Source organism: Alexandromys fortis, unplaced genomic scaffold (genome assembly GCF_014885135.2).
Source record: "Alexandromys fortis isolate MF-2015 unplaced genomic scaffold, M_Fortis_MF-2015_v1.1 scaffold_94, whole genome shotgun sequence".
Lineage (NCBI taxonomy): Eukaryota > Metazoa > Chordata > Mammalia > Rodentia > Cricetidae > Alexandromys > Alexandromys fortis.
The window spans coordinates 6,853,389-6,870,343 of NW_026067979.1; the positions used below are offsets into that span (position 1 = coordinate 6,853,389).

The window sequence follows — 16,955 nt, forward strand, 5'->3', positions numbered from 1 at the left end:
TCTTCAAAGTGCTTGAAGACTTCCTTTACTTCTCTGGAGTTGTGGAATGCCTGTTTTTCGTTTGGTTGTTGTTTTGGTTTGTTTTTTACTTTACTCGGGATCTTGGATGAGCACAGGAGTCCCTTCATCTTTTCTTTCCCTGGTTATCAATCTCTGTTGAGTCCCTGCTTTTACAGACTGGGCCGGAAGCAGTGGTGGCTGCGCTGGAAGCATGGGAGGTGGCTGCGCAGCAGGGCCTATTTCCTGTCAGAGACAACACAGTGGCGGAGAAGTGGGCTATTGCAATAAATAGGTGGCCAGCGGTACCACTCAGGAACAAAAAGGTGGCAATGGAAACTCAGGGGAGAAATACCATGGGGAGCACCTAGAACAATGGTTCTCAGCCTTCCTAACACCACAGCCCTTTAATACAGTTCCTCATGTTGTGCTGACCCCAAACATAAAATTATTTTTGTTGCTACTTCCTAACTGTAATTTTGCTACTGTTACGGATCATCGTGCAAACATCTGATATGCAGGATATCTGATTTGAGACCACAGTGAAAGGGTCATTTGAACCTCCCCAAAGGGCTGTGACCCACAGGTTGAGAACCAACTCTCGAGACGCTAGCTTTGTGAGGAAAACCACACTCTAACAGACGGTAGTTTGCGGCCCAGAGGGGAATAGTGGGGAGCATGGGTGAAAGGCTGGAGTGGAAAATTAAAAACTAAAGGTGTTAGGCTTGGTTTGGGCAGAAGGAGAGGGCACAGGGTGTGACCATGCTAGCCCAAAGGCTGAGGAAATTCCCTGAGGAGACTAGATTCTGCCCTGGAGAAAAGGAAGAAGGGTATAACTAAATGGGGCAAAACAGTTTATTGTGAAGAGCTGGGCCTATGATATCAAAGCATCCCTCTGAGCATCCCGGTCCCTCAATCTCGTTTCCACAGGCTATAGGGAGAATGCGTCTACTAATTAGGAGAAGAGTCATCCCATGAAGTCCAGTGAGCAGGTAGCCACCATGTTGGGTGGCTCCCATCGCCAGAGGGATGATAGGGCTGTCAACTTCAGGCTCTGTCACCTGCTGAGGCTGGGTTCCCAAGCTCTGGAGGGGTCAGGTAGGTAACAGCTTATATCTCTGCCTCAGAGTCCCATAGACTGCTGGAGTCCAAGCTGACCACAACTTAGCTGTCAAAAAACAAAATAAAAATAAAAAAAAAAACCACAACAACAGCAGCAACAAAAACCACCAATACCGATCCAAAACCAATCAACCCTGAAAGGACGCTGAGTGACCCAGCTGACTGCTTCCCCAGTTACCAGGGAACAGGACAAGTTGCAATGTTCCATCACAGGAAACGAGGAGAATGCTCCAGCAACAGCCAGCATGTTTCCACCAGGACCCCAGCCAGCTGTCTTTTATATGCTTGGCACAAGAACTGAACGGGCTTAAGAATAGCAGCAGCTTGCCTGGCTAAACACTTCATCCTGCGATCCCCTCTGAAGCACAGCACCGCAGCGGTTTTCATGAAAAGGCTGAGCTGAAGTACTTAGTCCCAACACTGCAGACGGAAGCTGTGGAACGGCCACCTCTTGACTGTGTGCCACATACACCTAGAAACCAGCCCTACGGGATGAACTCGCATCCCTTCAGTAATTTCGTTTGGGAGTAAGTTAAGGATAACGTGCGTGTTCTCATACTACATCCCCAGCGACCATTGCCATCTGCCTCTGCTGCGATATATTTGTCAGAAGGAATGGCACTGGTGCATATCCTCAGTCTCCTCCGGTCTGTCTTTGACGTGCATGAATATGACAGTGTAAGGAGTATTTGTAGATCTAATTCCACTACAGGTTTCTCTTGTCTAGGTTGAGGCTATGAGTCTTCTGGAGGAATTCTGTGGTGAGGTGCCCATGTATGACACAGGTATGACATGAATTTCACACGTACTATTGGCTTTCTTGGCTACTTTTTTTCTTTTTGATTTTTTTTTGAGACAGGCTTCCTCTGTGTAACAGCCCTAGCTGTCCTGAAACTAGTTCTTGTAGACCAGGCTGGCCTCAAACTCAGAGATCCGCCTGCCTCTGCCTCCCAAGTGCTGGGATTAAAGGCGTGCGCCACCATCACCCAGCTCTTTCTTGGTTACTTTTATTTTCCCTCTGCCATATTCTATTCACTGGGAAATGAGTCACCCAGCACAACCTACTATTAGGGGGAGGGAGGGCGACCCAATAAGCTGATCTTAAATGACTTATAATTCTTTAATTAAGGAAGATTTGTGGCCACCCACCCCCACTTTTGAAAACTAAGTTCAGCATGGATTTATGACCTGGGTTTAGCCACACATTAGTTATTTTTAACTGTGCTAGTTCATTATTTATGTATTGTGGGGGTGTATGTGTAACACAGTACTTTTCTGGAGGTCGGAGGATAACCCTTTCCACCTTGTGAGTCCCAGGGACTGAATTCAAGTCTTCAGGCTTGGACGCAAGCGCCTTTACTTGCTGAGCCATCTTGCCAACACACACTTTTTTAAGCTTTTAGTTCACTTATTTTTACTTCCATGTGTGTGCTGCTTATCTAGGTATGTGTACCACATGAGTACACCGTCCATGGAGACCAGAAGCTGCTGTCAAGAGTCCCTGGAACTGGAACTACAGACATGGGGAGCTGCCATGTGGGTGCTGGGAATGGAACCTGGGCCCTTTGCAAGAGCAAGTGCCCAACACCCCAACATTCCCCCCCCACACACACACACTTCAAAGCCTTTATTTTGTGTGTCTGCATGCACATGTGCAGGAAAGCGCTGGAGTTAGAGGCAGAAAGGCAGCTGAGTCCCCAACGCCCTATGGCCTCTGCAGGAACAGCCCATTAACCTGAACCACTTCTCTACCCCATTTGATTGTTTTTCTTGAGCTTACCTATTTTTTAAAGATAATTCTTTATTGTTTCTTTGGGAATCTCACATCATGCACCTCAATCTTTATTTTTAGAAGCTATGTGTAGGTAAAAACTCAGTTGTTTTGCCTGAATTTGTTTGCGCACCATGTGTGCAGTGCCCTTTGAGGCCAGAAGCATTAGATTCCCTTGAACTGGAAATTACAGTTGTGAGCCACCATAGGGATGTTGGATTTGAATCTGGGACCTCTGGAAGAGCAGTCGGTGCTCTTAACTGTTGGGTCATCTCTTCAGCCTCTATTTAGGTAGGAGTTTATCCATCTAGCACTCAGGGGGCCAAGCAGGAGAATCAAGGCTAGCTTGGGCTACATAGGGAGTCCTGTCCCCCCAAATCAAAACAAAACAGTACAACTCAGGCAATGGGCTTGAGAGAACTCAGCAGTTAAGTGCTTATTGTCTTCCAGAGGACCAGAATTCAGTCCCCAGCATCCAGGTCAGCTAGCTCATAACCACCTATAGCTCTAGCTCCATGATTCTAGCAACCTCCCCCATCCCAACACACAGCAGATGTTCATAGACACATATACGCAAGAATTTAAAACTAAGAACAAGTAAACAAAACATTTTTGCCAATGTTCTAAGGGCTTTTATTTGAAATAAGGTCTCACTATGTGTGCCTGAACATATATAGCTCTGCCTGTCTCCGAGTGTTGGGGTTAAAACATGCTCCCATACCTTTTTTTAAGGCAGGTTTTAAATTGTAACCCAGGATAGCCCCAATTGCATAGTAACCCTAACTTTGCTAGGACTACAAGTGTGCTGCCAAAGGCAGCTCCTTCAATCAATCACTCGCCATACTGACTTTCTCAGCTGTTCCAGGAATAGCAGCACCTAAAAGTCTTAACACTAATCATCTCTAAGATTCAGGGTGTGGCCATGAATGGTGGTACATGCCTTTAATAATCCCAGAATTTAGAAGGCAGAGGCAGTTGGGAATCTCTGCTGAATACCAGTCCAGCCAGGCAGAGACCTTGTCTCAAAGGAATAAAAAAATCCTTCCAGAACACTCAGTACCATCTGAACACCATCCTTGGAACTAGATGCAAACTTCCGGAAAGCAAAACCCGTTATCTTTTTTGTTGCTGATGAAAATAGGATTTGGTGTATATTTGTGGGGTGACTGGTTCTTAGGTACTTTATGTACCAATGTGGAACAACCTCCAAGAAGTGCTAAGGAAAGCAAGGCAAGCAACAGAAGTGCAAGTTACCCATCTTGCACAGCCGGTGTGAGGGGGGTAGGGGAGAAACACACCCACACAGGTCTATATATGGCTCAGGCCTGGAAGGCTCCTCTTCTGCTCAGGCTACACTTGGATCAACAGTTGCCCGCTGCTCTGGCCCTTTAAGACCCAAAATGGAAGCCAGGTGGTGTTAGATTAAAATGGGCCTTTAACCCCAGCACTAGGAGGCAGAGGCAGGCAGATCTTTGTGAGTTGGAGGTCAGCCTGGTCTAGCTCCAGGATAGTGAGTCCTGTCTTGAAAATCAAACAAACACAAAGACCCAAACTGTTATTTCACACTTGCAATCCAGAACTAAAGGAAGCCAAGGCGAGAGAATTGACACAAGTTTGAGGCCAGCCTGAGCTACAGCGAAACCTGTCCATGTTTAGACAATCTAAACAGCTTCACTTCTGTGGCGGCTTCAGTCTTGCTATGAAGCCCTCCTTGGCTGGCCTGGAACTCCCTATGTAGGTTATGCGTTCAATTTGTGAGTCTCTCGCCCTGCCGGCTGAGGCCAGTTGCCCATGCCTGGGCTATCAGCAGTCCCACTTTCAAACAGTGCTGGCTGGCAAATGCCAAAGCTGTAGCCTCAGCACCTCCTCGGGTTCCCGTGCTCAGAAAACCAGTCTGCAAACCCAGACCTGCCCAACAGACACGAGAAGCTGCAAAGGCCTGCTTGTGCTCTGCACACTGTCTTCACATCTCCCCAAATGCACTGCCTTGGTTTTTGAGGCAGGTTTCAAATTGAGAGTAACAACAAATACCAGGACTGGTAGTCTACACCTTTAATTAGAGCATTTGGGAGGCAGAGACAGGTGGAGCTCTTGAGTTTGGGTCCATATTCATCTACATAGTGAGTACCAGGAAGCCAGGGCTATGGAGACCCTGCCTCAAAACAAATTAAAAAACAAAAGGACCAAAATAGCTTATACAAAGCAATTTATTAACAGAAAATAATTTGAGAAGTCCTGTTCACAGACGGCGACCACGACGACCCCCCTTCCTTCGGGTGCTGTCAGAGGGAATGGGGGTGACATCCTCTGTGAGAAGGAAGAAAAAAATGTCATTTCCTGAAGACACAGGCCTCCCCAGCCAATGAGACTAACTAGCAGAATTCATTCTTGCCCAAATGTATCCCCAGTGGTCAGCAAACAAGGCCCCTCACCTGCCCATTTCCTCATCCCAACTCACATTAGAAAGGGACATGGGCTATAAGAAGGCACATAAACATCTGAGGACACCTTCAGGTTCCTAACTCAGAGCCTACTGACTAACAAACAGAAAGTGCCCCTACCTACACTGAGCAACTGTGGCTGTCTGCTCTTGAGACCAGGTGTGTGCAGCTAGCTCTTTTATTTGGACTGGCCCAAGGAGCATGCTCTAATATTTAGTAATTAGGGACAAAGGCTGCTGAAATCAGATTCAGAAGGGTTTAGGCTTTCCCACCACAGATGGGGAAAACATGATGTAACAGAGCGGCATTTAGAGATCAATTCTTACAATGTCTCTACAGGTTCCTCTAACAAAAGTAACCACCACCAGACAAGCCCGAACCATGTATGCACATCACATGGTTTGGAAGGGGTCAATGCTTCAGAACAAACCCAAACCTTAGCTAGACGGGGCACTTACCAATCCGCCCAATCTTCATGCCTGAGCGAGCAAGAGCTCTGAGGGCTGACTGGGCTCCAGGTCCAGGGGTCTTGGTCCTAGAAAATGAAGGATTGTTGGCCAAATAAGTGGCAATGTTCCTAAAACTCATATGGTTTTGATTTATTTCTGAATGGGGGTGGGGAAGAGCCTATAGTTAAAGATATGTATACTCTGAGAGGGTCACATAAAATTTTAGACTTTGTGGTCACTATTTTCATGTTATATGACCCCCCCCCAATTTTCAAAATTGCTAAATGAGGGCTGGAGATGGCAGAGAGCTTGGTTCTTGGTTCTGTCGCCGCTACCTACAAGGTAGCTTACGACACCTACAATGCTAGTTCCAAGAGATTCACGGCTCTCTTCCGGCCTCCACAGGGCACACATACACACAGACAACACGCTTGTGTAATTTCTTCCACTTTTTCTTTTTGGTTTTTTCAAGACAGGGCTTCTGTGTAACAGTCCTAGCTATCCTGGAACTTGTTCTGTAGACCAGGCTGGCCTCCAAACTCAGAGACCCACCCTGCCTCCTGAGTGCTGGGATTAAAGGTGTGCTCCACCACCACCAGACATTTTCCACCTTTTTTTGTGTCTTCGTGGGTGGCAGGCCAGAGATATTCTGGGATTAAAGATATGTACCAAAATGCCTACAAATCCTTAAGGGAAAAAAGGGGGGTGTGGTAGAAAATGCCCTCATGCAACATAGTCGCCTGTCCTGCTCTGTCCTCCCCACTACTTTCTGGCTCCTGCATCTTCTGCTCTGCTCCGCAAGATATAAAAACCCTGCTAGGTGGTGGTGGCACACACCTTTAATCCCAACACTCAGGAGGCAGAGGAAGGAGTTTGAGACCAGCATGGTCTACACGAGCTAGTTCCAGGTCAGGCTCCAAAGCTATACAGAATAACCCTGTCTTGAAAAACCACACGGTCTCGAAAAACAAACAAAAAAGACACGAGGCTCCATCCCTTGCTTCACGCTAATCATTCATTCCTTTAATGCCCAACTTCTTTCTCACCTGAAGAAGCTCCTCTTGCAGTTGTCTCTATCTGGACTATGTACCCCAGTTCATCACTTAAGCAGCAGTGTTTCGCTCAAGGTGGCCTCAAACTCATTATGCAACCAATAACCAACCTGAAACCCTTAACCCCCCCTCCACTGTAAGACAAGTGTGTACTATCATACCCAGTCTACACGGTGCTGGGGAACAAAGGGCTGGGCTCATATATACTACAAAAGCACTCTACAGTAAGGACAAACAAAGGAACAAATTATCTTTTTTTTAAGGCAGAGGCTCATTGTGTAACCGAAGCTAACCCCAAACTCTAGATCCTCTCACATGGGTTCCTGAGTGCTGGGCTTACAGGTATCTGCTACCATGCCTAACTAGGAACATACATGCCCAAACAGTTTGCTCTTGGACATAACATATCAAATTTCAAACCCACCCCCCACCACCAGTGGATTTCCCAGCCCGTCTTCCACACCTGTTTCCTCCTGTGGCGCGGAGTTTGATATGCAGGGCAGTGATGCCCAGCTCCTTGCACCTCTGGGCCACATCCTGGGCAGCCAACATGGCTGCATAGGGAGAGGACTCGTCTCTGTCAGCCTTGACCTTCATTCCACCAGTCACCCGGCAGATGGTTTCCCTAGAAACACAGAACACTTACTGTTAACAGCTGAGGTATGACAGGCTCGTTACTTTGAACATATATCCCGGTTCTGAACAAAACAGGAGCTGCTTGTATTTACAGGTGTCCAAAGACCCTTTATAGGCAAACTCCTTATTAATACAATTCCTCCCACCTCAGTCCTTTTGAGGCTTCACCAAAGTACTCACTTGCCAGAAAGATCGGTAACATGGACAAAGGTGTCATTGAAGGACGCAAAAATGTGGCAGACACCAAATACATTCTCTCCTTCAGCCACTTGAGGCCCAAGGCTGATGACTTGTTCTTCCTTCTTTTCCTTCCCCTTGCGAGGTGCCATCTCTAAGTGGAAGGAGAACCTCAATGTTAACAGACGAAAGGGTTCAGAACATTCTTTCTCTACGTACTAAAGGAAAACCCAGGTTTTGCTCCTCTGGCTCCCTAATATCCTACCTCTTTGTACTCGGGGAAGTTACTGAGCTGTAACTTAAAGGGAAGTGCCAAGAGAAGAGACAATTTCTCAACTAAAGCTCAAAGCATTTTTTGGATGAGCCCACTGTTCCAGCAACTACCACATGCATCTCTTTCATAAGCAGCTATCCAAAATAAACAGAGCTCAGGTCCTGGCCCAAGTTCCACTCATAACTCCCCCTTCCTTGAGCCTGGAAGTTTGTCCAGTGTGATACAAATGAAGTAAACTACAAGGCAGTGAACAGCAAAGACCACAACCAGGTTAGGGGATTCTCTGCCCACACACAATACTTAATCTAAGTCTCCTGCGACCCGAGACCACAGTTTAGAGTCCAAAGAAGCCTAAAAGACAAAAAAGTCAAGGCCAAGATCACTGGTAAATGGCAGGAAGATCCCTTTCAGTTCATCCATGCCAACACAGCCTTCAAAGTCTTCTACACTTAGTATCCCACCAGATGGCCCCACCCATGAGCAGTTCACCCCACGACAGCCTCTCACCCTTTAGAACCAACCTTCCAACTTTTACTAGTAGCAAGCAGTAAAAGAGACAGCAATACCAAAGTGTGCTGGTGTATAACTTTAAGCCCAGCACTCGGGAGTCAGAGGCAGGAGGATTTCTCCAGCTGCTGCTATGCAGGTCAGCCTAGTCAACAGAACAAGTTCCAGGACAGTCAGGGTATGCCTTCCAGGAAGTCTAATGGGAAAGATCTCCATGTGTAAAATCCAGTGCTCAGGGGATCAAGTAACTCTAGCCTTGTGGTTCTCAGCCCAAAGCTGTGACCCTTTAATCACTTTGTTGTTACTTTGTGACTCTGATCTTGTATTGTTAGGAACTGTAAATGTATCTCTTGTGCAAGACCTGTGAAAGGGTCATCATGCACTGCCCTAGCCTATGATGTAATTTAACGTAAGACCTGGGGAAAGACACAAAAAAGATTTTGTTTTGTTTTTGCCAAAAGTCACAGGCAGGCCTTTGACCAACCCGAGGCTAAGTTCCAGAACAAACTACCAACATCTTCGAAAGAAACTAGTGCTGAGTAGCATTCACAAAAATTAGGCTGTATCCAAGCAAATAGGATGCCCCTACTCCACAAAAACCACCCCAGACCTTAGGTAGGTTTCAACCAAACCTGGGACCTCTCTAACGTCTTCCTTATACATTATTTGGGGCCTGGGCAGGGTTAGGGATGTACAGTCACCTGCTCTTCCCCGCACATTAGGCTAACCAACACGATTCGGTGGGGTACACATCGTTGGGGCATGACGTCTACTCGATATAGCTTTGTCCTCAGTGAAGATGAGAGAACGATTATGCCGAGAAATGTAAACACATGGCCATCAGTCCGACTCTCCGAGGGAGCACCCCAACAGGCAGTGTGTCCGACTCGGGGGAGGGAACCACCACGGATTGGAAGCACTCCGCACAGGGACCCGGTTCTGACACTCCCTTTTACTCTTCGATTTACAAAGTACGAAGCCTACTCGCGTTTTTCACATGAAAAACGAGGTTAGGCGCAGGCCTGCGACCGCACGTAACAATCTAAAGGGGTGCCGGTGCCGGCCCACCCGCGGCTGGGGACGCGCTCCCCGAGCGCCCTGCGCGACGGCTGTGGCTGGACGGCGAGGCCCACGGCAGGACCCGCACCCACTCCCGACCTCCCGGTCTCAGGCCAGAAGGCCGCCTCCGGGACACGGCGCAGCCCTGGGCCCCGGTGAGGCCGGCGGGAGGCCGAGCGCATGGCCGGCCGCCTCTACCACGCACCTGCCTCGGATACCGCGCACAGACCCCAGCCCCGACCCCGCAGATGTCCCTGACCAGTGGATGTCGCACGATTCTCGGCGGCCGGGGCTCCTACCTGAACGTCGTCTCCAGACTCCTCCACCGGAAAGAGAGAGACGGAAGGGGAGGGCAGACGGGTCACTTCCGCGTCCCGGAAGTGTACCGCTGAGGTCACGGAGGGATGCCGGCTCCCGGAAGAAGCCTCTATCACTGTTGTCAGGGAAACTAAAGCTGCCGGCGAGGAAGGTGGCTTATTAAGGACGCCGGGTGCTGCGTGTCGCTGGGACAAGATCGACCTATGAGACCGCAAGGGGCGGACGCGCTCGGGAGGCGAAATGGGCTATGATCCTGAGCGCGGTGGCCGCAGCTAGACGAGCTTCCGCCATCAGGACCTCAGGCCAGGAGGCCTGGAAGCGACAGCGCATCTCGTGGTACGGAGGGAAATAACAGCAACAACAACCTTGTAATGCAACTTTTGCCCATTTTGCACAGTACGAGAATAAGACGCTCAACACTTACATGCTACGCTGCACTAAGCATCTTATATTCAACTAGTTCTGTCGACATGAACGAGATTAGTTTTGATTTTCATTGTACAGATAGGTCTATGAACTGAGACGACCTGTGTGTGACTGATCTGGGGTTATGACATCAAAGCCTCATGTAGTCATTTTCATATATCCCTATGTTAACCATATTGCAGGACCTTGACGAAATGGGAGGGTTGTAGAGAAACGAGGAGAAAGACAGAGAAGTGTACCCTGTAGAACCTGAAAAGCATGGGCACAATGCACACACATATACTGGCATGCGCATTACAGAGCGCGGCAAGCAATAGAACAAATATACGCAGACACATATACATATAACTATATAATAAAATGTATATATTGCATATAGTTCTTTGTGTACTAGAATTGATACCACTCTGAAAGACTTCAGCTCCAATTAGGAAAATTTTTATTCTTTTCAAACAGGGTCTCACCGTGTCACCGTGATTGGCCTGGAACTTTCTATGTAGATCGGGCTGACCTGGAGCTCACAAGTTCCCACCTGCCTCTGCCCCCAGACCACTAGGATTAAAGGTGTGTGTGTCACTATGCCTGGAGGAAATTTTTCTTTAAAAAAAAAAAAAAAAAAAAACACACAAAAACCTTATTTTTTTTTCTTCCCGATTTATAAAAACAGCTGCAGAAAACCTATAATAGACTAATATAAGGGAACAAGAAAGGAAAAAGAGAAGAAGAAGCCAGGTATGATGTCTTTAATTCTAGCATTTGAGAGGCAGAGGCAGGCAGATCTCTGTGAATTCAGGGCCGACCTTGAAATAGGCTTACCCACTACTGTTAACTTATATTTAGCACGTTGTCTTTCCCAGTATTACTTAGGGACTTACATATGGGAAAGAACTATGGGGGAAAGGACAAGATCACTTGTAGCCCAGGCTAACCTTGAACTGGCAAATACCTGAGGATTACCTTGAACTCCTGACTCTTGCCTCTGCCTTTTGAGTGCTGAGATTGTGGATACACACGGTCATGCGAGGCCTTTTTCTCCTTTCTTGTTTTTGGTTTTTTGTTTTTCGAGACAGGGTTTCTCTATGGCTTTGGAGCTAGCTCTTGTAGAGCTGTCTGGCCTCAAACTCAAGAGATCCGCCTTGCTGGGATTAAAGGTGTGCGCCACCACCGCCCGGCCTCTCTTTTGTTTGTTTTTGAGACAGGACCTCAACTAGTCTAGACTGGTGTGGAACTTGGTACCTAGCTCAGACTGCCCTTGAACTCCTGATCCTTCCTGCCAGTAATTTCAAATTCTGGCGTTACAAGTGTATGTTACCACACCCAGCAGGGTACTTTTAAAAAGCCATGTTTATTGTAGACAGTTCACACGAAACAAAAATTAGGTAGAGAAGCTGGGAGTGGTAATGCACACCTTTTATCCCAACATTTGGAGACTAAGGCAGGTTTGTGAATTTAAAATCAACCTGGTTTGCACAGCAAGTTCCTGAATTCCAGGCCAGATAGAGATATAGAATGAGATCCTGCCTTAAAAAAAAAAATAGAACTTAGACAACAATGCAGACACTAAGAGAGACTTACGTAGATATAATCTACATGGGAAGTAGAAAGTAGAAAAAGACAAGATCTTCTGAGTAAACTGGGAGCATGGGGACTTTGGGGAAGGGTTGAAGGGGGAAGGGTAGAGGCAGGGAGGGAAGCAGAGAAAAATGTAGAACTCAATAAATATCAATAAAATAAAAAAAATATAAAAGGGGGGTGGAGAGAGGGCTCAGTGGTTAAAGGTACCGACTTCTCTTCCAGAGGATGTAGGTTTGATTCCCAGCACCCACATGGCAGCTCACAACTATCTATAACAGCATTCCCAGGAGATCTGACGCCCTCTTTAGGCCTCCACAGGTACTGCATGCATTGGTGCACAAGTACACTTGTAGACAAAATAAAAATAAGTAAAATCTAAAGAAGAATTTAAAAATGTGTGTGCCTATGTATTATAGTATAAGAAGGACTAAAAGCTTAGTGGTGTGCCTGTGAAAGTCAGGCGAGGGCGGCAGAGCCCGTGGAACTGGAGTTATGAATGGCTGTGAGTCAACATCTGAGCGTCGAGAACGGATCCGCCTCCTTTGCTAGAGCTGGAGCAAGAGCAACCGCAGTAAGTGCACTTCACCACTGAGCATCTCTCGTGGTGAACATCGACGTAAATGAAGTTAATAGAAAACAAGGGCTCAGGAAAATGGAACACAGCAAGGATGGGTGGGGCTTCTCCAGAGTCAGTCATTTGTTTGGCCTATGTGTGTTTGTTTGAGACCAGGTCTTACGTAGGGGAAGCTGGCCCTGAACTCCCCATCCTTCATCTGGCTCCAAGTTGTAATTACAGGTACGTGCCACCTTGTGTAGCCAAGACCTCTCTTTAAGGGTTGCTGTGTCTGTCTGCATCTCTTCTGTGAACTGTTTATGTTCTTTAAAGATTACGGCTCTTGATCTCGGGTAGTGTGTTGCTCAATAGAGGGAGTTATTAGCAGAGATGAAGCTGTGAAGTGAGTTCCCTGCTTTGAGTCCAAACTGTGTGAAACAAGGCTGTAAACCTCAGGGACGGAATTCTCCATGGAGGGAGCAGGGCCAAAGGCAACTACGCCGTCACCCAAGCTGACCTCCTCCTCTCCGTCCAGATGCCTCAGCTTCCTGACCACTGGGATTACATGCATGCACCACTACCCTTGCTCCTTAACCTCTTTTTTTTTTTTTTTTTAAGATTTATTTATTTATTATGTATGCAATGTTCTGTCTGCATGTCTGCCTGCAGGCCAGAAGAGGGCACCAGATCTCATTATAAATGGCTGTGAGCCACCATGTGGTTGCTGGGAATTGAATTTAGGACCTCTGGAAGAACAGTCAGTGCTCTTAACCTCTGAGCCATCTCTCCAGCCCCCTTATCCTATTTTGTTGTTGTTGTTGTTTTGTGTTTTTGTTTTGTTTTGGTTTTGGAGACAGGGTTTCTCTGTGTAATAGTCCTGGCTATCCTGGAACTCGCTTTGTAGACCAGGCTGGACTTGAACTCGCTGAAATCCACCTGCCTCTGCCTCCTGAGTGCTGGGATTAAAGGCGTGCGCCGCCACCACCTGGCCCTTAACCTTTCTTACCTGACTGTCTTACCATCTTCCCTACTGAGGCTACTTGCTTACATGTTGTTACCACTACTTATAAGTTGTCTCCCCCCCCCCCCCCACACACACACCATCTCCGTCCTCAGCCCTTAAGCCCTCATCCAAACCAACAGGCAGTGTGTGGACTTTAACCGTCCCTTGGTTAAAGTGTTCCATCTGAACACTTAATCCATTGCTCCACCATCTCCATGCTGTCCTGGGTGCCCTGGATGTTCCTCCAGCTTTCCCGCTTCGGGGACATGCTCAGTCACTATCACTATTCCTTCACCCTCACCTTCTGTTCCCTGGTTGCCTCTGGAGAAAAAAATCACAGCGACTAACATCTGTGCCATTGCCGAGGGGGGAGGTTAGACTGCAGAGGGGCCTCCAGCGACCCGCCAGACGGAGTATGTGGGAAGGTAAAGGTACCATGAGACTAGTGAGTGTGTTCAGTGGGGGCTGTCGAACCCTCATCACAACCAGTAGCATTTACTGCTCAGCTGCCCTCTGCACTTCTCCAGCCCAAGGTCCCCAAGCACAGAGAACAGTGCCACCCAGTGAGAAGATCTTATTTTGGTTGTGAGCCTAGCCTTTAAAGGCTGAGCTATCTCTCCAGCCCGAGAGGATCTTCCCAATTAGTGTGATTAAGAAATCTTTCATGCTGGGCAATGGTGGTGCATGCCTTTAATCTGAGCACTTGGGCGGCAGAGGCAGGTGGATCTCTGTGAGTTCAAGACCAGCCTGGTCTGTAAGAGCTAGTTCCAGGACAGGCTACAGAGAAAACCCTGTCTTTTTTTTTTTTTTTTCAAGACAAGGTTTCTCTATAGCTTTGGTGTCTATCCTGGCTGTCCTGGAGCTCACTCTGTAGACCAGGATGGCCTTGAACTCACAGAGTTCAAATCTGCCTGTCTCTGCCTCCTGAGTGCTGGGATTAAAGGCCTGTGCTACCGCTGCCTGGCTGATTTCCTTTTAAAGATAGGATCTCACTAAGTACTTCTAGCTGGCCTGAAACTCATTAAGTAGACCAGGCAGGCCTTGAACTGTCAGAGGTCTCTCTGCTGAAATTAAAGGCCTATGTGACCAGATTTCTTTTTCATTCTTTCATTCTTTTTGTTTGTTTGTTTATTTTGGTTTTTCGGGACGGGGTTTCTCTGTAGCTTTGGAGCTTGTCCTGGAACTAGCTTTTGTAGACCAGGCTGGCCTCAAATTCACAGAGATCTGCCTGCCTCTGCCTCCCCAGTGCTGAGATTAAAGGTGTGCACCACCACTGCCCAGCTAAAAGGAAGAAATTCTTAACAGACACTCTCAGAGGCCCTTCTCAGGCTATTCTAGGTGGCATCAAACTGATGATTAAAACTAACCACCTTAACTCCACCCCTTATAAACCTGACACACACATATCACTTTAAACTATAGCCTCTTGTCCCCAATACGCTCATGGTCACCTTGTAACACTAAGTACACTGGGCAAACTTTTAAAGTTCAATACCACAGTCATGGAAAGTATCTACACTTTAAAAGTCCAAAGTCTTTTGAGTTCCTATAAAATAAAACACAAGCTACAGCCTTCGAGCTTGCGATGGCACAGAATACAGATTCCTGCTCCACAGCGGAAGAACTAGGATGTAGGAAGGAGCAATCACATGAGAGCAAACCCAGAGCCTGTAAGACAGATGCCAAGTCCTGAAGCTCTGCCTTCTGGATCTGAGGCTCTAATATAATCATCTGGTCTCCAAAAAGGCTTCCATTGCCTCGCCCCGCCCCTCCATGGCCTTTACCCATGGGTTCCCTGCTAGGTTAGGGCCGTCACATGCAGCGCTCCTCAGTGCACGTGCCAATCGGTGGTCCTGGCATCTCCAATATTCTGGGGTTGCCACTGCAGCTCTAGGCTTCACCTTGACGGCTTTGCACAATAACTTCTCAGGGCCTCTCACCAGAGTTTCCACACCCACCCCCAAATCTTGCAGTTTTCATGTCTTCAAAACCTGGACAACAGATGTTGTTCCCTTGGACCACAGCTGCATCATCTTATGTGTGCTGACCCCAAGGAAACGCTTTCTTGTCCCAGTACAGAACACCAGGGTTCTCTTTAAAAAAAAAAAAAAATTGCATAGAGGCTGGGCATGGTGGCACACACCTTTAATCCCTGCTCTTGGGAGGAAGAGGCAGAAGGATCTCTGTAAGTTTGAGGCCAGCCTGGTCTTGATAACAGGCTCAAGGACAGCCAATGCTACTCAGAGAGACCCTATCTAAAAAAATTACATTGTGGACTGGGTGGTGGTGGCAGCGCACCCCTTTAATCTCAGCACTCAAGAGGCAGAGGCAGGCAGATCTACTAGAACTAGTTCCAGGACATGCTCCAGGGCTACAGAAAAATCTTGTCTCAAAAAAACAAAACAAATTACATTGATATAAGTGTGTGTACTTGTGCGCATGTATGTGTGTACGCATACACTGTTCTGTGTATGTGGTGACCAGGGGACAGCTTGTGGGTGCTGGGTTAGTTCTCTCTTTTCACCGTGTGGGTTCCAGGAAGTGAATTAAGATCATCTGGCTTTGGCTTTACCCCCCTGAGCTTTCCTACCAGCTCTAGTTTCTCTTTAACGGTGCTAATCTCCTTCTCTCTCCTCTCTGTATCACTATGTATCCCTCCCTGGGCTGTACTGGAACTTGCTATGTAGATCAGGACAGTCTCTAGCTCACAGAGATCCACCTGTCTCTGCCTCTCGAGTCCTGGGATTAAAGGCGTGCACTGCCATGCCGGACTAATTTCTTACTTACCAGTTACAGCTGTTTTGTTGCCTACATTTTCCCTGGCTGAAACTTTGAACTTGCCTACACCCTTCTCTTGTTGAACAAATTAGTTCATTATATTTACTAATTTTGTTTTTTGAGACAGGGTTTCTCTGCATAGCCCTGGCTGTCCTGGAGCTCAAGCTATAGACCAGGCTGGCCTTGAACTCAGAGATCTGCCTACCAGCTGGGATTTAAAAAATGTGCCACTACCACCCGGTAGTTCATTATCTTTTGTTTTTTTTGTTTTTTGTTTTTTGTTTTTTGTTTTTCAAGACAGGGTTTCTCTAGCTTTGGAACTTGTCCTGAAGCTCTTGTAGACCAGGCTGGCCTCGACGAACTTACAGAGATCCGCCTGCCTCTGCCTCCCGAGTGCTGGGCTTAAAGGGTGGCTCATTAATTGCTCTGGTAGTCCAACGTTCCAAACTGCTTCTCGTTCCTTCCCCAAACTCCCAGTACCGATTTCTGTCCTAGTTTATTTCCTTGTTGCTGTAATTATTGCTCTGGCAAAAGCACCTTAAGGGAGGGACGGTTTAGTTTCTTCCCACATTTCAGGGCATAGTCCCTTGTGGCGGGACCACCAGGGAAGCAGGAGCTTGAAGTAGTTGATCCCATCTACAGCAGGAAGCAGAGAACGATAAATCTGCACGTGCTCATGTTCAGCCCCTTCTTAGTGCCTACACAACCCGGAATCCCCAAGTCCAAGGAGTTGTGCTGCCCATAGTAGATGAGTCTTCCTATATTATTTAGTATAATTAAGATATTCCTCCACAGACACTCTCAGAGGCCCTTCATC

At 47.4% G+C, this 16,955-nt stretch overlaps 1 protein-coding gene and 1 long non-coding RNA gene across 4 annotated transcripts in view; one reads left to right on the forward strand and one right to left on the reverse strand.

Annotated features, from left to right (window-relative positions):
• Nucleotides 1-5,079: 5,079 nt before the first annotated feature.
• Rps14 (ribosomal protein S14) overlaps nucleotides 5,080-16,955 on the reverse strand; it is a 31,619-nt gene continuing 19,743 nt past the window's right edge. Inside the window, exons 1-5 of one of the 3 annotated variants that reach the window (XM_050157838.1) lie at nucleotides 9,785-9,931; nucleotides 7,649-7,799; nucleotides 7,296-7,457; nucleotides 5,790-5,866; nucleotides 5,080-5,197 (exon numbers count right to left, since the gene is read on the reverse strand). In XM_050157838.1, the coding sequence (XP_050013795.1) occupies nucleotides 5,130-5,197; nucleotides 5,790-5,866; nucleotides 7,296-7,457; nucleotides 7,649-7,797 (456 nt within the window). In that variant the 5' untranslated portion in view covers nucleotides 7,798-7,799; nucleotides 9,785-9,931 and the 3' untranslated portion in view covers nucleotides 5,080-5,129. The other 2 variants (XM_050157839.1, XM_050157840.1) reach the window with 2 other exon arrangements.
• On the forward strand, nucleotides 10,017-10,861 carry LOC126511020 (uncharacterized). Its single transcript, XR_007594581.1, has 2 exons — nucleotides 10,017-10,139; nucleotides 10,686-10,861. It is a non-coding gene; the product is annotated as an uncharacterized lncRNA (long non-coding RNA).